Source organism: Ursus maritimus, unplaced genomic scaffold, assembly GCF_017311325.1.
Source record: "Ursus maritimus isolate PB19 unplaced genomic scaffold, ASM1731132v1 scaffold_14, whole genome shotgun sequence".
Taxonomy (NCBI): domain Eukaryota; kingdom Metazoa; phylum Chordata; class Mammalia; order Carnivora; family Ursidae; genus Ursus; species Ursus maritimus.
In genome coordinates this window covers 57,688,605-57,710,889 of record NW_024423786.1, presented here as the reverse complement: position 1 = coordinate 57,710,889, position 22,285 = coordinate 57,688,605, and the positions used below count along the sequence as shown (strand labels likewise).

Genomic DNA, 22,285 nt, shown 5'->3' with positions numbered 1-22,285 from the left:
TGGGGGGGGGGAAGGTGTAGGAAGGCAGCACGGGTGAGCCGGAAGCCTTGGGGTCTGCACCCAGCACTGGTAGGAACCACCTTCCTGCCACCTGCCAGCTGGGTTTGCCGCCCTGTGCCTCGGTTTCTCCATTTGTGAGGAGGGTCAGCAGACTTGCTGTAAATGAGCCATTTTTGCACCCATTTTGGGCTTAATAAACGGGCCCTGCACGGTATGTGTGTATCTTACATAACCCTGGAGGGAAATAACATCTTCATGGTACGGAAGGGGAAACTGAGCCCCAGGGCGCCTGCGAGCAGCAGAGCCAGGACTGGGGCCGCAGGCCGCTAGCCAGGTACCCAGGTGAGAGGGGCAAAGGACGTGGCGGCCCCCCTGCGGCGAGGAGGGTGTGCAAACGAGGGTCCCTCCATCCCCGCGGTTCCTTTTTCCAGGGTTGTTTCTTCTCGGGTCCCCAGAGCCTGCAGGAGGCAGGCCCTCCCTCCCAGCTGGAGGAGCTGAGGAGAAAACAGAAGCTTAATTGAATCCCACACTGGAAGGAGGGTGCAGGTGCCGCGGGGGAGAGGCCCCCGGCACCCGGAGGCCGAGAGCACGCCCGGCCTCGGTGTGTCTGAAGGTAGCCTGTAATTATAGCCTAATGTGATTACATTAATTATCATGGCAATATTCCACCTGCTTCCACGGAGCACGCCGGTGCGTCGAGCCCTTCTTCCCACAAAGGAGTCTGGGCCTCATCACAACCCAAGCGTTCTGCATGGGGAGGCTGAGACCCAGACATGCCATGTGACGTGCCCGAGGCCACACAGCCTGCAGAGTGCAGAGAGGGGGCTTGAATTCCACTGCGGAGCGTTCCTCTTGCGCTTCTCAGGATGAGGGTTCAGATCTCTGGGCCCAGGGAGGTGGGAGGCAGGCACCAGGCAAGCAAAGGTTCTGGGAAAGGGGCGTGAGGCACAGTGTGGGGCGGGCACAGGGTGGGTCTCAGATGCTGGGATATGGGGCCATGGCGAGCCCCATACCCAAGCCCCTTTCCTTCACCTCTGCAAGGTCCCTGCTGCGCAAGGACTCCTTCTGCAAAGCCCTCCTTGAGCAATGCCCTGAGGGAGCAGCCTCGGTTTCCACCTTTCCCAGCTGATGAGATGTACAAATCCCAGGCCTTCGGGGGGCTGCCTGCCTTCTGCTCTCCCACGTCAGACTGGGACACCCCGAGGTCAGTGTTGCTTCTCCCCCCAGACTGAAGACGTGCTGCACCGGTGGTCTTTGACTACAAATGGAAACACAAAAGACCACACACGCACATACATGTCAAGTTGGTTTAAGCCACGAAGGGACTTCATGGGCTCTCTGAACTGAAGCAGTGTACAATTACGGACTTCAGGCACCGCCAGATCCAGGTGCCCACAGGGTCAGCAGGCCCCTGACCCCTCACGTCCTGGCTCTGTCGTGGCCGGTGCTGGTGATTGGCAACCAGTCGGGTTCCTCCTGCTGGTGGTGGCCCTGGGTGCCCCTGGCTCGGCTGAGAGGAGCGGCACTCGGGGTGGCGGCCAGGCTGGAGGGACAGAGGACTGACGCTGCCCCTGGCCGCACCCTGGGCTGAGTGCTGTAGGCAGACACAAAGCATACTGATCAGATTGCCCTCACGGGCAGTAAGGGGGACCTGACCTCAGGGAGGGGCGGCTTGTCCTGGGAAAACGAAGGGGGTTGGGACCCAAGGCAGAATGGAGCGCACGGAAAGTGTGTTTCCCGCGAGGAGCCAGCATGCAGAATGGAGGGAGGGGTCTTCTCAGGCTGCTGGTCCTTTCGGGTGTCCTGAGGCATGGGCCAGCCACAGCACACACACAAGCACACACACACATGTGACACAGCTTGTTTCCTACATGCACAGAGAAACACACACACCACGCCCGTGTAGACATGAGAGTGTGCAGGCACACACGTGTGCTAACATGCACACACACGGCCACACTGGTGTGCACCCATGCATTCACATGCTTACACCTGCACTTTATCTTGTGTGTACAAACGGGACTGAGCTCAGCATACGTGTGGCAACACTAACACACACATGTGTGCACATGGGCACACACGCACGGTTATCATGTGCACCGAGGCACGTGGCTGCGTGCATGCACATGTGTGTGGCACATGCGCGCACACAGTTAACATGTGCACCGAGGCACGTGGCTGCGTGCATGCACACATGTGTGGCACACGCGCGCACACGCACACGGTTAACATGTGCACTGAGGCACGTGGCTGCGTGCATGCACACATGCGTGGCACACGCACGCACACGCACACAGTTAACATGTGCACCGAGGCATGTGGCTGCGTGCATGCACACATGCGTGGCACACGCACGCACACATGGTTATCATGTGCACCGAGGCACGTGGCTGCGTGCATGCACACATGCGTGGCACACGCGCGCACACGCACACATGCACACACAGGCTGCCCAGCAATCAGTGGCTAGCAGGGAAGAGGCAAGAAGGTACCCGGTTGCCCTGGTAACACATCCTGGGACCCGACCAGGCCTTGTTCGCGTGGCTCATCTGGCAGGCTCTCAGCAGGGGGAGGGGGCTGCTCGGGACCCTAGCCCCGCACAAAGGCTCCTGATGGCTTTGTAATGGACGGTCGGGGCTAAGAAGAGAGAAAGCAGCCAGGCCCCGGGTCAGAGCAGGAGTCAGGGCCCTGCACTGGGGGAGCTGTAGGGAGAGAGGCACCCTGACCTGGGGCATGGGAGAGGGAGACACAACTCAGTCCGGGGTACTGTGTGGGGAAACAGGGCCCTACACGGAGGGCCCAGGTGCTCTCAGCTGCCCAAGAATCCCAGAGGAAGCCAGCTCCAGCGTGCAGGTCCGAGGGGACCCCAGCTCTGAGCCAGCAGTGGGGGGTGAACCAGTCCAAGCCTGTCTGTGCTCCTGTCCCACTTTGCATGGGTTCAAAGCCGCCTCCTTTCTGGGATCGCTCTGCACCCTTGTTCCCTCTGCTGTGAAGTGGGTGCACACACAGGAGGCCAGGCACACCCAGGATGCAGGAGCTGCTCACAGTGGGGCCACATCTTGACCCTCCCACCTGACTCCTGGGTTCTCTACCTGTGACCTGGGGCTTTCTCACTGAGATTTAATGAGGCCCACCAAGGGGGTCCAGCATACGGCAGGAGCCCAGTTAATGCTCCCTGGCAGAAAGGCTGAACACTCAGATGTGCTTGCTCTCCCCGCAACCCCCTCCCCAGCCTGGCAGGGCCCCCCAGTCCCACCAGTTCTACATGGAGGGTGTCGGCTGCACCAGGAGGGCATGGGCATGCCCAACACGGGCTTTGCAGGGTGAGGGGTGGCAGGGAAGCCCCTGCCCTCTCCTGGAACCCACCTCACTGGCCCTGCATGTCTTCCAGGCTGTGGCTCATGCATCCCTCCCTCCCAGCTGTGCCCCCTAGACTAGAAGAAATGGTTCTGCTCCTGTCCCAGCCTCGGGCGCTCCCCTCGGGTCGGTACCACCTGGAAGGCTTGTCTCTCCAGCTCAGCCTCATCTGCCTCTTGACCCCAGAACTGGGGTGGAGGAGGAAGCACAGCGTCCTTGTCGAGCAAGTCCATGAAGGTGCAGCTGGCCTGTGTCGGTTCTCTGGGTCTCAGTTTCCCCCTCTGTCAGAGAGAGTCTGGAGTACGCAGAGCCTACGTTAGCCCGAGCTCCCCGCTCCCTGGGACCGAGGAGGCCTGTGCTGCCTGACCTGCTCTTCTCCTCATGACGTCCCCGTTCCAAACCCCAGCCACCTGGGCCGGATGCCGCCCCCCGTCACGCCTCGGCCGGAAAGGGTTCTTCGCATCTCCTGCCAACTCAGCCCTGCTGAAGGAGAACACAAGGAGGCGAGGTTGGGGAGCCCCAGCTAAACACAGCAGACCAATTATCAGCCATACCTTAGGTGAGAGCAAGGGTGGGGTGAGAGGTGGGTGGGACCCTTGCCCTTTACCGCAGGCTTCCCGGTTCCCAGTGACCCTGCAGGGGCCCAGACATGGGGTCAAGCCATGGTTTTCCAATGATTCATCGGTTCCTGGTCAGAAGCCTCGTGGGTGCCCAGCATGGTGTTGGAACTGGGGACACCACTGACCAAGATGAACCTCTCCCGACTCCAATCGGCATGTGAGCTGAGATCGGATGTGGGACATACTGAGAAAAGCCCCCTTCCCCAGCCAAGAGGGCTGGGAAGGCTTCCTGGAGGAAGTACCATCTCAGCTGAAAGCCCAAAAGTGAAGTTGGGGGCTGGGAGGGGTTCCAGGCCAAGGGAGCAGCATGGATGTGAATGGCCTCCAGCCCAAGCCCCCAAGTCATGTGTCTCCAGGTCATGTGGGGGTGGCCTCCTGGCTGAAGCAGCTGCTTTCTGCTACCTGTCTGATCTCAAGGGCTAGAGCAGACCAGACGAGAGTGAGGGGCAGGGCGGGGTGGTGCCTCTGCTTTGGCAGCCGACTCCCTCTTGGTGATGACACCGCAAGTCCAGTGTATCCCCAGGTGGGCAGAGCCTGCAAGGGGCAGGCCCTGGTCTCCTTCTGGTGGCCACAGTGAGGGTGCGGGCTCCAGTCCTGGCTTTCTCCAGTCCTTGGGCCGCTGCTGAAGCACCCTCGTCCTTGAGGCGGGATGCCGTGTGTGCAGATGGAGGGCAAGGACAGGACCTACGCACAGACCCGCTGAATAAATGCACACTAGCCATCACCGTGACAGGGCCCGGGGGTCCCCAGGGGCATCACCCTGCTGCAGTCCGCCTTCCCGCCCCCGCCCCAAGCAGGAGACAGACCCAAGGATCCCGACGGGCTGAGAGGACTCCGCCGATGAGAAGGCCCCCACCACCCTCCCTGGAGCTCAAGGCAAAATTCCTCTTGTTATTAAACACCAAAGCAAACAGATCTCCACCCCCGCACTCCCGAAACACCTTTATTGCACTAAAAACAGCATTTATAAACAAACACACTTGGGAGAGGGTGTCTTAAAGATTTACCCACAGTCAACTTGGAACACAAAGATATCAAATAGTGCAGGGGCTTATAAAATGGGCCCTCCCCAGAGGGAAAGCAGGGGTAGGAGGTCAGGGTCAGAGGGAAGGGAGGGGGGGCAAGGCTCCAAGCATCTGACTCAGTGCAGGGTCCGCTGTCCACCTGCTCCAGCCCACGAGCCTGGCCCTGGGGGGTGCCCAGGTTCTAGAGTAAAGGGGGGACCCCCCCTGACACCGGGAGCAGGGGGCATGAAAGGGCAGGCCTAGAACAGAGGTGGGGGGGAGAGGGGCCCAGCAAGGGACCTTCCAAGGGCCCCAAATTCTCAGTCCCAAAACGCAAAGGGGAACATGTGCTTTCCCCAGCTATGGGGGAGCTCTCCTTCATCTCTCCCCTGCTGGGATTTGGAAACCTAGTTAGGAGGGACAATGTTCAGTTGGGGAGGGCTGCCCCCGGGATCCCCAGGAACTGCCCCAGTCCAACCATGCCCACCAGGCAGCCTGGCCTGGCCCCTACTTCGAACTGTACCATTTCTGTTGTGTGAAGCTGGGAAACGTCCATGAACATCATTCAAGGACCCACATACTGACAAACAATTAAACCCATGCAGCATGAATGGGCACAAGCAGGGTCCACCCTGCCCACCAGCTTCGTCCCTCTGTCCATGCGAACCAAAAGCTATTTACTGCGTGGAGTGCAAGTCCAGCCGTCATTCCCTGGCTATCACTTCCTGGCGCCCAGCGGCCAAGGGTGCTGCGCAGGGGGGAGGCAGCCCCCAGCCTCGGAGGGATGGGGGGAGTGGGGGCTGGGGGCCGTGCTCTGGGCCTGCTCTGAGCAGCCCCTCCGGGGGAGGGAGTCTCCTGAGGGTGAGGCGGGCTGGCCGGGCAGGGAAGGGGCTGGAGGAGAACAGCAGACAGGAGAGCTGTCCGGCTCCCAGGGGCAGGAGAAGAGCCCTAGCCTCCACTGTCCTCTCCTGGGCCTTCCTCACTTCCAGCCCCACAGCAACACCTGCCTCCCTTCTCTGTCTTCTGCCAGCTGGTGGCACCTGCCTCCCTGACCCACTCTGCTCTGGAGCCTAACGCAAGTGGGGTGTCTCCTGCAGCCCTGTGGGTACTGTTGGTAGATCCTGGGCCTGGTCCTGCTCTCTGGTGGGGGCAGAGGGAGCAGGGGTGTCTGGTGGGCCAGGCAGGAGGACTCTCATGCAACCAAGGAAAATATTAGGCTCAGCCTCAGAACTGGCCACCTCTAGGTCTGTGATCCATTTCTACGGCCTCCAGGCCCTCTGGGCCCCTGCAGGGTCACTAGGGAACTGGGAAGCCTTCGGTAAAGGGTTCCACAGTTTCCTGGCTACCCCCCTCCCCCGCAGAACCCCTTTCCAGCACTCTGAAAGGGGTGAGGCGGCATGGAACTTAGGGCATGGGGGGGAGGGGGGACACTTAGCCCTGCAAAGTGTCCCCTTCTCTTCCCTGGCAGCCCCCCGTCTTCCTCCTCTGAAAAAACAAATCCATGAAAAGTAATGTTCTGGTCACTGGTGGCAACCCAGTAACCCCCCAGCACTGACTGTGGCCCAGCCTGAGTTTAAACACCTCCCCCCCACCACCACTGGCCTGGCCAACCGGCCTCCTGCCCGCTGAGATCTGAGTGGGAGGGAGGTGGGGTCTTCTCTCTGCACCCTGGGGAGGGAGGCAGGGAGGCAGGGAGGGGCCTTTACAAGAAAGGGAGCAGGGAGGTCAGGGGCAGCTCCTTCTCCCCGAGCAGCGTGTCCCGCTTGAGGCTGCTGCCCTTGTTGACCACCTTGATCCTGAGGGCCAGTTTCCGGACACTAGCCGGCCCCAGGCCATCGAAAAAGAAGTCCTCATTGAAGACGGGGTGGCGGCTGTTCTTGACGATGGTGCTGCGCTGCTTCTGGAGCTTCCCGGGGACCAGGCAGAGGCCCACACAGCAGTTGATGCTGCGGGCGTCACACAGGCGGTCATAGAGGCCCTCGGCGGCCAGCAGGCGCACCCGCAGGCGGGCCTGGGCGGCCTCATACTCCGCCAGCAGCCGCACGCTGCCCCGCAGGCCCATCCGGATGGCGTGCTCCGCGCGGGGCGCCTGGCCGGTCTCAGGGCCCAGCTCTGGGGTGGCCCTGCGGGTCCCGCGACGCCGCGCCCCGGGGCTGGTGTCGGGTGCGCCGTCCTCGGCAGACAGGGAGCCGTGGCGGCCCGCCGAGTGCTTGAGCTGGCTCACTTTGGCCTGGCTGTCCTGGGCGAACCCTTTCAGCAGCGACACAGAGCGTGAGAGCAGAGGGGACCCGAAAGGGGAAGACTCCGCGGAGGACCCTGTGTCACTCTCCCCACCACTGAAGTAGCGGCTGGGGCTCATGAGGGCCCCACCAGCCTCCCTGGGCACCCCATCGCCCCCATTGGCCTTGGCGCCCCCCCGACGGCGACCGGCACCTGGGGAGCCCACCTGTGCCAGGGCTCCATGCTCGCTGTGGAACAGGGACTCCTTACGCCGTGTGTGGGGGCTCTCTGCCAGCGTGGCGAAGCCATAGGACGTCTGCGCCTTGGGCACGGAGGGCAGGGACATGGCCCCCAGGGCCTGGGGGTCAGCGCTGGTGGCGGCCTCCTCCCCCGGCCAGTCCTCCGCACTCTCGATCTGGATCACGTGCCGCGTGGCTGCCTTCAGCAGGTTCCTGCTCTCGGCCGCCAACTTGGCAGGCAGCCGGGGGCTCCGGGGGACTCGGCGGGGTGTCCCGGAGGCCAGGTTCTGCTCCGACGAGGCGGGGCCCAGCTCAGCCTGCCCCTCAGGATCTGTGGGGCCGGCGGGCAGCTTGGGGGGTATGAAGAAGTCGGGGATCTTGTCGGGTGTGAGCACATTGCTGTACAGGGGCCCCTTGGAAGCCTTGTCCCCGGCCTCGCTCCCCGCAGTGACGTTTTCCCCAGACCCCCGAAGACGCTCCAAGAACCACAGGTTGGTTTTCTTCATGGGGGCAGGCAGGAAGGAGGTCAGGAGGAGCGCAGCAGTCTGGGAAGAGAAGCAGGGGTCAGGAGCTGCGGGCTCCCAGGCTCCGGGGGACTGGAAGAGGGGGCTCCTGGCGCCTGTGTAGGGGGGCCACAAGGAGAAGGCCCTGGCCAGCAGGGAGCCAGCAGGGTCACTCAGGGCGTGTCGCGCCTCCCCTCCCCTCCCAAGAGAGGTCGGGCTTAACTTCCCAGACCCGAGCCGGAGCGAGGGAGGTGGGGGCGGCGCTCCGACTCTTGGGAAGCTCCCAGGGGACAGCGGCCCCTCTCCCGCCCCCACCCCGTTTTAAGGATCTCAAAGCGCTTTCTAAAGGGTCTGCGCTCAGTCCAAAAGGAAGACACCCACGGTGTGTGTGCGGACCCCCCGGATGTCCCAGCCCCGCGCCCCCCCCCCCAAGCTCCCGCCCACCTGTGGCTTTGCCCAGCGCTGAGGGCCCAGGCACAGGGGTGGGGGCAGGGAGAGGAGGTGAGTCGGGGGCTGACAGCGCAGCGAGCTGACCCCTCCCGCCAGTTCTCCGCCCCCCACCCCAGCCAGACTCAGCTCGGGGTGGGGGCGGGGGTCCTAGCAGACCCTGCGGACCGTGGCGGGGTCCCCGCACTCACCTGCCCCGCGGTGGTGGCGGGAGGCGGGAGGCTGTCCCGAGGGCACGCCGGGGTCTTGGCGCGAAGGTTCGGGGCCCGCGCGGGGGACGCGGCCACAGCTTCAGCACGGGCGGCGGCGGCAGCGCAGCAGGGACTCATTCACCAGCGGCGGCGGGAAACCGCCCAGCCCGGCCGCCGCGCCGCCGTATTCCTCCTAGTACGGCCGCGCAGGCGGCCCGCGCCCCCGCCCCCGCCTCGCCCCGCCCCCAGGCTGCAGGGGGTTGCCCCTCGGCCGGACCCCGGCGGCTGCTGGGGACGGGCGGGTGGGAAGCAGATGGGGCGCCCTGTTGATGGCCACCCCGAGCGCTTGTGCCTGCGGCCCCGCGAAGTCGGGGTCCCCCGGAAGCCCCTGGCCCCTGCCTCAGTCCACCCGGGCGGGGCCCAGACCCACACTTGCTGAGGGCCGGTTCTCTGGAGAGCCGCTTTCCCGTCTCCCGGCGAAGAATCAAAGAATGGGAGTAAGGGGCGCAACTAAATTTATCATTTACCATTGTCTGGGCCAGGCCCCTAAGGACTCACAGCCTCCCGGTGGGTAGGCCCCACGGCTCTCCCCAGTCAGTGCAGGACGAAGGGAAGCTTTCCTTCTAGAAATAAGGACCCATCCGCTTAAGGCGCGCTCCTCCCCAGGGAAAAGGGTAACGGGTGTCCACTCTGCAGCCGCCCAAGGAGCGACCTGCGTTTCAAGATGTTTATTGAGCGGCTGGTGGACGCTGGGCAGCGGATCCGCGTCCGGCCTTCTGATGATGCCCAGTGCGAGGGACGCCAGTGGACAGGTGCACGGTAAATTATAAGTGTCGGTTTGGTGGCTCCTGTGATGAACGTGTGGCGGGCAAACGTGATCCGAGGGGAGAAGCGGGAGCACCCCACCCTGCTGTTCACAGTTCAGAGACTGACCAGGGGCGGGACCAGGATGCAGCCCCAGGCCTGGCAGTTCCTGAAACCACAGGGTCCCCTGGGTCCCACTGCTCTTGCCTTGTGCCCTGTCCACCCCAACCTCTGCTTCCTCACCCCTTGCCCTCCCTCCCAGCCTCGATGTCCCCTTCAGGACCCTACAGCCAACCAGTCCCGGGTCGGGTCTTGGTCTGTGAGAAGCCAGCAAGTTAATGGATTGCCAGGACTGACCCAAGGCCTGGACTTTATTAAATTATGATTGTCCAGGAGCCGCCTGTGTTCCTCATCGTGGCCCCAGCTAGGATGGGGGCTGGTCTGGGGTGACCGCTGGTTCAGCAGAAGGGGGTACAGAGGGCCAGCTGGCAGCGGGATAGAACTCTCTTGGAGTGAGGTCGGGTTTGGAGTTCCACTGTCCAGATGGGAAAAGCTAGGCTCAAAGAGGTCCATGCTTCCCCCAAAACCTCTGTCTCAGCTTTGCTCTCCTAGCAAACACTGAGCCCCTTTTTGTGCTGGGGGGAACACTGGCATGGCCACAAAGTCTGACAGGAGAGCCCCATGCCAATGAATGCTTCACCTCACCTCTACCTCCAGGAAGCCTGCCCTGCCTGCCAGCCTGAGCTGGCCGGGCATCACAGCCTGACAGAGCCCACTGAACCCCAACTTTAGCTATCGTGAAAAACGCCCTGGAGCACATATTTGGTTGATGTCACTGCCCCTGTTGGGCCTGGAGCTGCTGGGACGGAGGCAGGAAGGCAGCCTTCTCCCTGCTGTGACCCCAAGACACTGGGGTCGTTCATGAATACCTGCCTGGCACCACAGTAAGAAGGGTGGCCCTGAAGCCGCAGGAGGGAGGGCCTCAGGGGCCGCAAGCCACCTTCCTCCGTTGCACGGACAGGGACGGCAGTGGTCACAAACGGGAAGGGACTGAATCACGTGTCTGGGGGGAACAGTGCCAGGTTTTCCGATGACAAGCCAGCCCGGGTACTGAGGGCTTCACTCCCCACTCCCCCTTACCCAGTTGGGGCAGGGTCTCCTCCCAGTTTGGTTGAGGGAGGAGGCCTTGAGCTTCTTCTGTGCAGATTCCCATCTGAGCAGCTGGGGACTCTTATCCGGAGGTGCTCCGCTGGGGTTGGAAGCCTGACGCCAACACTTGCTGCTGTGTGACTGCTGGCAGGTGTCCAGCCCTCTCTGCCTCTCTCCCCTGGGCAGTTTGCCCGCATAGAGGCTGCCCCTGCACCGCAGCCTCGGGGTGAAGGACTGCAGAGGGCTTGCAGCGGGGCCTAGGACGCTGTGATGGATATGCTGGTCATCATTTCTTGGACGCTGCTACTGGTGGGAAAGGGGGCTGGCCCGGCCTCGAAGGAGACCCCAGAACCTGATCCCCACCACAGACGGCTCAGCTGTAGCCCCCCCCCATGCCCCCACCCCATCACCTTCAGGGGCTGGGGGACTGAGGCCCAGAGAGACAAGGAACCCAGGGATAGGTCCCCAACATCTGCCTTCAGAGGGGCGGGGTCCGGGAGGCTGGCCCTTCCAGCTGGTGAGTTACCCTTGTGGTCCGAAACAGGAGCCTCTCCCAGTCAACAAACCTACTCGTCTGCAGAGCCCTGAGGGGGCTGGTGTGGCGAGGCACATTTCCAGGACTCCCCCCAGAGCCCAAGCTGCAGCCTTCCTGGGATCAGACATCGGGAGGCTGGGGAGGGGGCCCAAGTGGTATTGACCAGCCACTCCCACCCTGAGTCGCACCACCTCATGCTGCACGGCCTTGGTCCTCAACTCCCACCCCCCAGGGACCTAAGCTCATGGGAGAGAAGAGGGACAGGGTGCTTCCCAGGAGCCAGGCTGCCCCCGGTCTCCGAGGAAGCGCAGAGAAAAAGCTCCACCTTAGAGAGAGAAGCCACCTTATACCCATGCAGCTCTGGCCAACAGCTTCTCCTCCGAGCTCTGTCTCCTCCCCTGAAGAGGGACCCGAAGGCCTGTCCGCAAGCTCCCAGGAGAGACCTCAGCCCAACAAGGCACAGGTTAGCCCACTGTGGAGGAGGGCCACCACCCCGTTTCCAGATAGGGAAACTGAGGCACAGGGGAGTTGCCAATTCCACAGGGCACCCAGTTCAGGGAAGGGAAGCAAGCAGTCCAAGGCTGCGTGGTGGCCTCCCACCCCCAGGCTCCCTGAGGATGAGGCTGGCCCAAGGAGCATTTTTCAACTGAGTAACTGAGGGTTGACTGGGGCAGGAGACAAGTGTGGGGGACCCAGCGGCAGTCAGGCTCACAGCCCGCATCACTGCGTGGGCACCCCAGACCTGGCTTTCCCGGCTCAGAGAGCAGGACGGGGGAGGTGATGGGGTGGGATCCCAGCTCTGCCACCTCACCCTCTGAGCCTCTGCTCCCCCGTCTGTAAAGTAGCCGGTGTGGTTCTGAGCACACGCATGAGCAGGGGGCTAGATACATAGAGGCTTTGAAGGAGGACGCAGGGGAATGAACGAACGAACAAAGTGCGTTAGGACCCCTCTCTAGCCTACGAGTCTCTGGAATCCTACCTTGTGAGACTCCCCTAGTCCAGAGCCCAGTGAATTCTCCCTACTGCCCCCATTCCTCTCCTGCCCCAACAGTATACTCCCACTTAGGAATCCTATCCTTTCTATGCTTAAAAGCTCCCCAGCAGCTCTCCCTGGCACCAAGCTTCCCCCAGCCATGTCCTCCACTCCACCACCCCTCTGATCTCACCGCCAGTCACACAGGCATCCTTCTGTTCCCTGAATGTCCTGCGAGCTGCACACCACAGGGCCTTTGCACATGCTATTCCTTCTGCCTAGAACCCTGTCCTTCTCCCCTGGGGCTCTCAACCTCCAGACCATAGCCCCTGTGTCATTCCCACAGAGAAACCCTCCTGGATTTCCTGGGTTAAGTTCCAGGACTCGCTCCTTTCATTTGTCATTACACACTTAGTGATTTGCTGCTTCATGTCACTGGACTATCAACTCCATGGGGACAGCTTGGTCTTGGTCACTGCTGCATCCTCGTTACCCACCAGAGGTCCTGGTAGATAAGAGGAACCCAGTGCAGGCATCCTAAAGGATACCAGGATGGGGCAAGGGGTGGATGGACCAATGAATGGAATGAATAACGGATAGATGGGTGAGTAGGGAGTAGATGATGGGTGGATGGACAGACTGGCCCCTCTGTCTTCATGCCTCTAATAAGAAACAAGGCATCAGAGCCCCCTCTGGCTCTGCCTTTTGATAGCACCCCCCGCCCCAGTTACAGACTAGAGTGGCTGTTGCTCCCCACGCCCTCACCAGGCTCCCCCAGGGCATGGGGGTGGGGCCTGCTGATGGCTGGAGCCAGACCCCAGGCACAGGTGTGGCCCTGGCAGGATGTGGTGAGGCTGGGAAGGGTTCTTCAGGCTTGTCAGAGGAGGGGCCCAGGGGAGAGATGAGGTCTCTGGGAGGGAGAGCCCGGAAATCATGTGAGGGAAGGTCTGGAGAGGCATCAGGGAAAAGCAGGGGTCCTAGGGGAACAGGAGTGGGGACACCTGAGAAGTCAGGCCACATTCAGGGCTAAGTTAGGAGCAGTCAGGAGGAGAAAATGAAGAGCTGTTCGCCAGATATTCAGGGCATCTTGAAAGACAGAGAAAGCCTGCAGCATGTCGGCGAGGAACTACGGTGTTTCCCAGGAGAGGATGGGGCTGTGTCTAATAGAGGAGTGGGGTGCTTTATCTGGCGGTGGAAATAGAGGGTGAGGGCGGTGTTTGGGTTCTGGGACAGTGCCCCCCCACAGGGAGACACCCCCAGGCCCGCATCCTCCTCTCCATCCCCCACACCCTCCAGCCAAGGGAGGACACATCTATGTCTCAGCTTTCCACCTGGAATACTGGACCCCCGACCCGAAGGCCCCTCAGTGTCAGGTGGGCCGGCTTCCTCATGGTCATCCCCATGGGTAACTACAAACAGACCTCAAACATCCAGTCCAGGCGGACAGCTGGGAGGGCAGAGCCCTCATGACCACCCCCCACTGGGGCGGGTTGCCCTGGCGCTGCCTGGATGCCCCCCACCGTCCCAGCAGAGCCCTGAGGCTCCCCCCCCTTCAGCATTAACAGGTGTCCTGGCCTTGAGGACCCCAGAGCACCTCAATTCTGCCCCATAAAAAACAACTGTGCACTGAGTTTTCAGGTGGAGAAACTGAGCCAGCAAGGACAGGAATCCATCTTTCCAGGGAGGTGAGCTGAAGGCCCTCTGGGAAAGAGACAGTGCGTCCTGGACCCGGCGGGGACCCTGGCCAGGGCTCGGAGAGAGAGGACTGCATTTCTGTAGTATATTTTCTTTAAAGGTGAGAAAAGTTTCTGTCTTTGGTATGGACACCCTCACCCCAGGCAGAGGGTGGAGGCAGGCAGGGGTCAGTGGGGCACAGGAGTCTTGGGCCCCCCATCTCTTGGCCTTGCTGAGCCAGCCCAGGGCCAGCTGGAGAAGGGAGATCCAGAGGCCCAGCCGGAGGAGGGAGAGACAGCGGCAGCTCCAGCCCGACCAGGGTCCAGAGAGAGGCTGAGGAGCCCGTAAGGCCACGACAGGGAGCATCTGCGGAGCAGGACAGGAGCGGGACCTGAGAACCATCACCTGGGGAAGAAAGAGGAGGAGAGGTCAAGGGTCAGCTGTGACAACAACCAGATACCTGGGTTCAAGTGCGCCCCTCCGAACCTCAGTTACGGGGCCCAGTGAGGTCCTCAGGCTGAGGGGCCAGGGTGAGGTCTCAGCTCCCCCGTGTTCTTGCAGTGTGACCTAGGCTAGTGCCTTCACTTCTCGGGGCTGTTCCTTCTTCTGCAAAACGAAAATGCTCAGAACCACCTGGGACTCAGGAGGGTCTGGGAGGTGGCGAGCGAGCGTGGTGCCTGGACACAGCCACTGCCGCCTTGCCAGCTACGTGACTGCCATCGGCATTGCTGCTCAGGTCACCACCCCTTTGGGGACGGAAGGGAAGCAGGTCGTGCCCTGACCCGTGCAAACACACAGCCCCCAAAGGCCCTACAGCTCATGTCAGTGTTCCACGCGCCCGCTCCCAGCCCCTAAGGCCCGCCCCCAGACTGGAAATCCCTTCTGTGCTTGCAGCCTCAGGCCTGGCTAGGGACAGGGAGGAGGCAGGAGGGGGCCCCTGGTCATGGGGACAGGAGAGCAGCCCAACCTGGAAGGAAACTCCTCTCTGCTGAGCCCTGGGGGAAATCCCACAACCCCCTTCCCTCGCAGCCCTCCCTCCCCAGCTGAGCCCCCAGCTCTGGGCTTCCCACATCCCAGGTCCTATCTCCCCCTCCTCCAAGTCAGTCCATGCAGCCCAGCTCGGCTGCATCATCTCCTGCCTAAACCAACCCCACCGCCCCCAGAGGCCCCAGTTTCTCACCAGAAAGGTCCCGGAATCACCTAGAACTGCCTGTCCCTCCGCAAATCAAAACCCTCCCGTGGCTCCCCAGCACCAAAAGCCAAAGGCCAAGAGCGTCCCTTTCTATCTCACCCACCTCTCTTTGAACGCCCACCAGACCCAGGCCACCCTAGTCCCTCCTCCAGCATAGAGCCACCTCCTCCCAGAGATGTTTTATCACCAGTTAAATCCAGAGTTACCATGACAACTCAGCAATTCCACTCCGAGGTACAGACCCAGGAGCCACGAAAATACACATCCACACAAGAACCTGGACACATGTTCTGAGTGGCATTATTTCTAACAGCCAAAAAGCGGAAACACCCAAATGCCATTGGCAGCGAATAGATAAACATGCGTCCATCCACCCACGGGCACGTGACTTGTCCACGAGCAGGGACGCGGCACCCAACACGCTGCCCGGGGACGGACCCGAGCCCACGACCTGGAGCAATATATAAAGTGGGTCCAATCTCTGTTTAATACAATACTTCTGCAAATAACTAGAGACAACTATAACATTGCTGGGGGCTGGGGAGGGGATGGTGGTGATGGCTGATGGGGACGGGGTGCCTTCGGGGTGATGGAATATTCTGGAATTAGGTAGGGAATGACTGCACAGCTCTAAACACACTAAAAACCACTGAGTTGCACACTTTAAATGGGTAAATTGTGTGGTTTGTGAGTTCTTAATTTTTAAAATAAGAAAAAAAACTGGGTTGAATGGGTAAATGCTGGGAGCCCACAGGGCAGACTACACACCTGGCTCAGGGCTCACGTTTGACCACACCGCGCAGATGCAGCTCGCTTTCGGCGGCCACGATGGGCTGCCCGTTCTGCAGGTGGTAGTCGATCAGATGGCTGATACTCTCAAAGAGCACGTCCTTGGTCCGCACCTGCAGGGCCAGAGGCCTCAGCGTGAGCACCGCCAGGGGCTTGCTGGGGAGTCCNNNTGAATGGGAGTCTGCATGCCCAGGAGCCCTCCCTGTGGGTCTGATGCACGTCCAAGTCTGAGGACCGCTGGCTCAGAAGCTTCTAGAACTTCAACCATAGAATCAGACTCAGAATTCCAGAGTTAGGTAGGGACACGGGCTCCGAAACCACAGGATTCTGGCGCCACAACTATGACGGGTGGAAAGGTGGCCCCAAAAAAGATGTGTCCATGTCCCCACCCCTGGAACCTGTGGATGGCACTTTATTTGGAAAAAGTGTCTTTGCAGATGTGATTAAGTGAAGGGTCTTAGGATGAACTCGTTCTGGTGGCCCCAAAGCCAATGAATGGTGTCTTTACAAGAGTAAAATTTGGGCAAGGAGAGCAGACAAGGCCACGACCAGAGGGATGTGTCAACAAGCCAGGGACACCAAGGGCCCCTGGCACCTCCAGGACCTGGGGGAGCCTGGACGGGATCCTCCCTCAGCAGGAGCCCGCCCCGCGACACCGGCAGCTCAGACTTGCAGCCTCGAGAGCCGGGGAAGACGACTCTTCCCTGTTTAAACCACTGCCCTGGTAGGGCAGCCCTAGGAAACCTTGGGAACACCTAATGGAAAACAATCTGTTGCTTCTTAGAATGAGAAAATCTGAGCATCACCACGTGCCGGGCTGGATGCACCACAGACCGTAACCCTGCGACCCTGCTGTCAGGTATTCCTTTGGCAAAGCAGGCTCACAGGACACAAGCAGGCTCAGAAGGCACATTCCCGGGCCCTACGGCAAAACCTTCTATTTCTTTGGAACTGGGGTTGGGACCTGGGAGTCTGCACTTCATTCAAGTGTTTTGAGGAAGTTCTGAACTTTCTGGAGCTTTAAGAGTTGCTGATCCTATCCGGTTGATCCACTTAGCAGAGAGGGATTGGGGCCCAGGAGGTTCTGACATTATAACCAAGGCCAGACACAGGGGGAACTGAGAACGGGCACCAGAGCCTCGGCCGCACCACGGGAGTGTGACCCATACAGAGTGACAGAGAGCAGATGGAGCTGCCCGGGAGCCGCGGTTCTGGGGCTCCGGATGGATGCAGTAAGAGCACCTGGTAAGACTCTAACACCCCTAAGCTCCTTCCCCTGGGAAATAACCTGTAAGCCCCAAGACCCCTGGACACTGGAAAATGCTTCATCAACATCCCAGAACTCCTCATAAATTGAAAAATGCTTTGTAAACCCCAAAATGCTTTAGGAACTGTAGAATACCAAAGCTCAGACTGACTCCAAGCAATGTTAAGATGCATCACTATTTCATGTTCCACAAGGAGAGGGAGGGGAAAACCTCCCAGCAAAATAATCATGCAGTTCAGAGACAGAGTTAAAAAACATGCAGGCTTCAAAGGTGTCAAAATGAGAGAAAAGTGTGCATCCAGGAACTGGCAGACCCTAGAACTCCTTGTAAACTGAAACATGCTTTGCAAGCTTTTAAAATACACTAGAAAAGAAAAAAAGTCATATCTATCACTCAAAGACATCATTATTTGTAAGCTACACAGTGCTGATGGAACGTGGGAGAAAAGTGCATCAAATATCGTGCTTTGTAAACCCTGAAAGGCCTTGAAATTGGAAAAACTTTTGTAACCCCCAAAATACTGCATGGACTTTGGAACTTAGGATTTTACAGATCCTAAAATTCTTGTTAAAGTGGAAAATACTTTGTAATTCTAAATTACCTGGTACAGAATCTGTAAACATAAAGGACTTTGTAATCCAGAAAATACTTCATTAAACCTAAAGGCTGCTGGGGTGGGCGCCCAGGGCCCTGTCCTCCCCAACCGCTCCCGCCCAGCGCAGCCCAGCGCAGCCCAGCGCAGCCCAGCCCAGCCCGGCCTGCGGACCCTCCCCCTCCGGGACGCGCCCCACCCCACTCCCGACCCGCCTCCAGCCTGCGGACCCGCCCCCGCCCCACCCCAGACCCGCCCCCAACCTGCCGACCCGCCCCGGACCCACCTCCAGCCTGTAGACCCGCCCCCGCCCCACCCCGGACCCGCCTCCAACCTGCGGACCCGCCCCCGCCCCACCCCGGACCCGCCTCCAGCCTGCGGACTCTTTCCCCCGCCCCGCCCCGCCCCCGCCCCACTCCGGCCCCGCCTCCAGCCCCTGGGCCCCACCTTACCACGCCCTCGGGGTCCACGAGCAGCAGGTGCTTGGGCTGCCCGGCGTGCATGCCCGTGAGGACGTACTGCCCGGGGTTGGTTACGCTGTCGCGCACCAGGAAGTCCCCATCGGCTCGAAGCAGCTTCTCCGCCGCCCTTCGGCTCATCTGGCCATGGTACCAGGGCTCCTGCCGCAGCTGCTCCTCTGTAGGGGCGATGGGGGCCCGGCGGGTTGGGGGACTGGGCCACTGGTCCTCCAAGGGAAGGGGCGCTACCGCCGTGTCTGCCCCCACAGAACATTCGTGCAGCTTGAGAGCATCCTCGAAGGGTCCTGCAAACGAGGACGAAGTGCAGGAGGCAGGGGCGGGCAGCTGCCTCCGCTGGAAAGGGAGGGGTCTGGGCTGGGAAGAGACAGCTCCAGGCGGTCGTTCCACCCTGGGGGACTGAGCCCACCGTTCGTCCCTGGCTGTGTGCTGAGTGTGCACCGTGTGTGGTGTGTTCACACCGTGGACGGGTGTGTTCACGTGCTCTGCGCTCTGTGTGGTGCCGGCGGCTGCGTTCTAGGGTTACGCAGTATATTCTCTTGGATTTTTATGTACATGCAAGCAAAGCCCTTCTTTCTCTCCAATTTGTGCACATATTCTTTTTCTTGTCTTGTCACTCTGGCTTCCTTCCCAACACTATGCCTCCTGTGTCACTGACGGCCTGACCACACTGGCCAGCCCCTGGTACAACACTGCATCTCGGTGGCGGGCAGCAGGCCTGCCTTTCTCCTGCAGACCCCCCTAGACGAGCTTCCGACAGTCTGCATTGGCTTTCTGAGGCTCCCGGCCAGCACCAGTGTGACGCTGGACAGGTCACTCGCCCTCTCTGACCCTGTCTCCTTGTTGGAAAATGGGACGTGGTGCAGCACAGATCAGAACCCAGCCCTGACGCCGACCCTGGCACACCTGTGTTCTGTGCCCCACGCTCCTTCCACTTTCTGCTCCTAGGAATCCCTCCTGCCTGCCTCCTTCAGGGGTCCAGGTGTGGCTGACCCAGCCTCCAGCTAGCAGGACCCGCGACCAGGCCTGGCCAGTCAACATCTTCATTTCACCCTCCCCCCACTGACCTAGGCTGGACGAATCAGACACAGACCCAGAATTTTCAATGGAAGCCTGGCTGGGGTCGCTGGGCCATTTGGTCACCCCAAGGGGACAGCCGGCCTCAGGAGCTCACACTAGGGCACCTCCTCTCCCATCCGAGGATTGCCGTGAGGAGCCGGCAGGGGCCATGCCTTTAGTCCGCTGACCGGTGCACAGTGGGTGCTCAATGGACATTAGCTCATGTCCTAACAGATTGTGGGGGAGGGGGCTTGGCAGACTTTGTGAAGGAAGAAATTTCCAGCTGGCTTGGTTGGTTCTTGGGGATCTCCCACTAGGGAGGTAACCCAAGTAAGAGAAATGACCCTGCCTGGGCCAGCACGGAGCCAAGAGCCTCATGGTGCTTGTGGAAGAGGGTGGCACTGGTGTTGTGCATAGGCGATAAGGAGGGTTTTGGGACACAAGCCTCCTCCATTCGACCAAGTCCTCCCTCAGGCCAGGGTCTCCCAGAGGGAGGGAAGGAAAGGGCTCCCCCATCAGCGGTTCACTCCATCAGTATGTGGTTAGGCCTGCCTCATCAGCCTCCCCAAGGGTGCCTCCCCCATCAGGCTAGGATTCCCAGTGGAAGGGGTTGGGGCCCACTTCCTCAGACCATGGGGAGGGAGCTAAAATTCCCTCATCGGGGGGAGACCCAGAGGGAAAAGAGACTGAGGAGTCTCATAGTGAAGAGGGGCCTAAGCCTCTCCCCTCATACTAGCCCCTCTTTCAAGGTGTGAGCTAGGCCCTTCCCCCAGACTAGGGACCCCTATAGAGAGGAAACTGGGTTACCCCCAAGAGACTGAAGAGTCCCAGGGAGGGGGGCCCCAGAGCCTCCCCTATCAGGCTAGGGAGTTCCCCCATCCCACCCTCACCAGCTTGCAAAGTCCCAAGGGGAAGAAGGCCGGGCTGCCCCCAGCAGACCACGGGCTGCTAGTGCCATGGCCTCCCCCCTCAGGCTGGGCGGCCCCCACATACGCATGTCAAACAGATCCTTCTTGGGGCTGTCCTCCAGCTGCAGGGCCTCCGGGGCGTCCAGACCCTGTGTGTTGACATACAGGTGGTCCTCGTAGTCTCTGGGGCCCTTGGCGTCAGCCTGCACGTAGCCATCCCCCGGTGGGCCTGGGGAGTGCAGGGGGAGCAGGGGGTCAGCAGGGGGAGCCCAGGAGAGGGGAGCAGCAGGGACCCCACCTGGGAGCCCCACCCACACCTGTCACCCTCCAGGAAGGAAGCTGTAGCCTGGCTTGTGCAGCAGCATCTGGAGTGACCCCATAAATGTCCACCCAGGGGCTGCAGGGCATAGAGCGCCAGCCCCGGGGAGGGGCCGTGCCACCAGGCAGGACGGTGGCAGAAAGCCTCATGCTTGTGTTAAATGCCCACATCCAAACACAATCTCGATGAAACTGTTCTCCCTGTAAGTATGTTATCCACACGACACGTGGGTCACTTGATTCTGTTTCTGTTCTGTTTTAGGGTTTCCTCTCTTCTCTTCTTAATTGTGAGTGTGTGAAGCACTGCCATGGTTCAAAAGCCACAAAGACGGCAAAAGTTATCCTCGGAGTAATTTCTCACTTGGGTCCCTGAGGCGCCCCACTTGGATTCTGCCAGATCCTGACCAGTCCCCTGGCCTCGCCCATGGTGTCCTACCAGGTGCCAGGGGTTTGCTGGGCTGAGAGGCAAGAAACGGCATCTGCAGGACGTTAGTTTCCATTTCTCGTCTTTTGAACAAGGTTGAGCTTCTCTTCCCAGGTTCAAAGGGCATTCATGTGCATTTTTCTCAGAACTGTCTATTCATATCTATTTTTTTTTAAAGATTTTATTTACTTATTTGACAGAGAGACAGAGAGAGAGGGAACACAAGCAGGAGGAGTGGGAGAGGGAGAAGCAGGCTCCCTGCTAAGGAGGGAGCCCAATGCAGGACTCGACCCCAGGACCCTGGGATCATGACTTGAGCAGAAGGCAGACGCTAATGACCAAGCCACCAGGGGCCCCTGTCTATTCATTTCCAAACATCACCATTTTTAATCCTTGGTAGAGAAATAATGATGTCAGTACACTGCATGGCCATATCCAGCCCAAGGGCCCTACAGTTATGCCAACTACATCTTTCCCCTCGTGGACATGTGAACTCACATGTCAGCTCCAGTGGCCCTCCGTGGACACGGCCAAGTCTGCTAACCTCTCTGTGCCCCAGCCTCTTCCTCTGTGAAATGGGGAGAGAGGAGTAGCTCCTTTACAAGTCGGGCTGAGGATTAAAACCTTAGAACAGTATCTGGCAAAAGTTATGATTCAGGGGCGCCTGGGTGGCTCGGTCAGTGAAGCGTCTGCCTTCGGCTCAGGTCATGATCTCAGGGTCCTGGGATCGAGTCCCGCATCGGGCTCCTGCTCAGCGGGGAGCCTGCTTCTCCCTCTGCCTGCCTCTCCCCCCACTTGTGCTCGCTCTCTCTCTCTCTCTCTCTCTCTCTGAAATAAATAAATAAGTAAGTAAGTAAATAAATAAATAAATAAATAAATAAATAAATATCTTTTTCTTTAAAGTTATGATTCAATATGAGTGCTGACAATGTGCCGGCCCCGGGTGGCTGATGTGGGCACAGAGGTCTCAGCCCAGGCTTCCCGGGACGGGACGCATGGAGGAGGCACAGATTCCCCAGCCTCTCACCGTCAGGGCCAGGGAAGAGGGAAGAAGCCGGGTTATAGGAATCCAGACTGAGAGAGAATTCCTGGCCATCGGAGCATGAACGGCCTGGTAGGCGCTCTCCGCTGGAAACCAGGGAAGGCATAACAAGGAGCGCTGGCAGCTCGTGCAGAGGACGGGGCTGGGAGATGCTGGGGAGCCCTGGGAGTCGGGTGACACAGGGCAGTCGGCCCAGGTGCCAGGGCCAGATCTTAGCTGGGCACCTGTTGGGTGCCCAACGACAAAAGTGGTCTTTAACCATCGTGCTGGCAGTCACGAAAATGCCCAGATTATTTGGGAAGATCTAAAAAAACCCCAAACCCAGCACAGATGTTCACGAGGCTGTGGGGGACAGGCAGGTGCAGCGGGGCTGGTGGGCGAACAGCCTCACAGCCGCCGGTAGTGCGACTAACAGGCTCGGCTCGTGGCTGTGCCCCAGCTCGGCCTCCGCGGGACAGACACACGGCTGAAAGACCCTCCGTGCAGGGCAAGGCGGGGGGG

At 60.2% G+C, this 22,285-nt stretch overlaps 2 protein-coding genes across 3 annotated transcripts in view; both read right to left on the bottom strand.

Moving 5' to 3' along the window:
• Positions 1–6,644: 6,644 nt before the first annotated feature.
• On the bottom strand, positions 6,645–7,946 carry C2CD4C (C2 calcium dependent domain containing 4C). Its single transcript, XM_040628198.1, has one exon. The coding sequence runs from the start codon at positions 7,944–7,946 to the stop codon at positions 6,684–6,686; it is 1,263 nt and encodes a 420-aa protein (XP_040484132.1). The 3' UTR covers positions 6,645–6,683.
• A 5,862-nt stretch (positions 7,947–13,808) lies between these two features.
• Positions 13,809–22,285, bottom strand: part of SHC2 (SHC adaptor protein 2) — a 29,290-nt gene continuing 20,813 nt past the window's right edge. For both annotated transcript variants that reach the window (XM_040629818.1, XM_040629819.1), the window contains exons 10-13: positions 20,086–20,229; positions 18,010–18,320; positions 15,677–15,810; positions 13,809–14,121 (exon numbers count right to left, since the gene is read on the bottom strand). In XM_040629818.1, the coding sequence (XP_040485752.1) occupies positions 15,682–15,810; positions 18,010–18,320; positions 20,086–20,229 (584 nt within the window). In that variant the 3' untranslated portion in view covers positions 13,809–14,121; positions 15,677–15,681. The remainder of the gene's footprint in view (positions 14,122–15,676; positions 15,811–18,009; positions 18,321–20,085; positions 20,230–22,285) is intronic.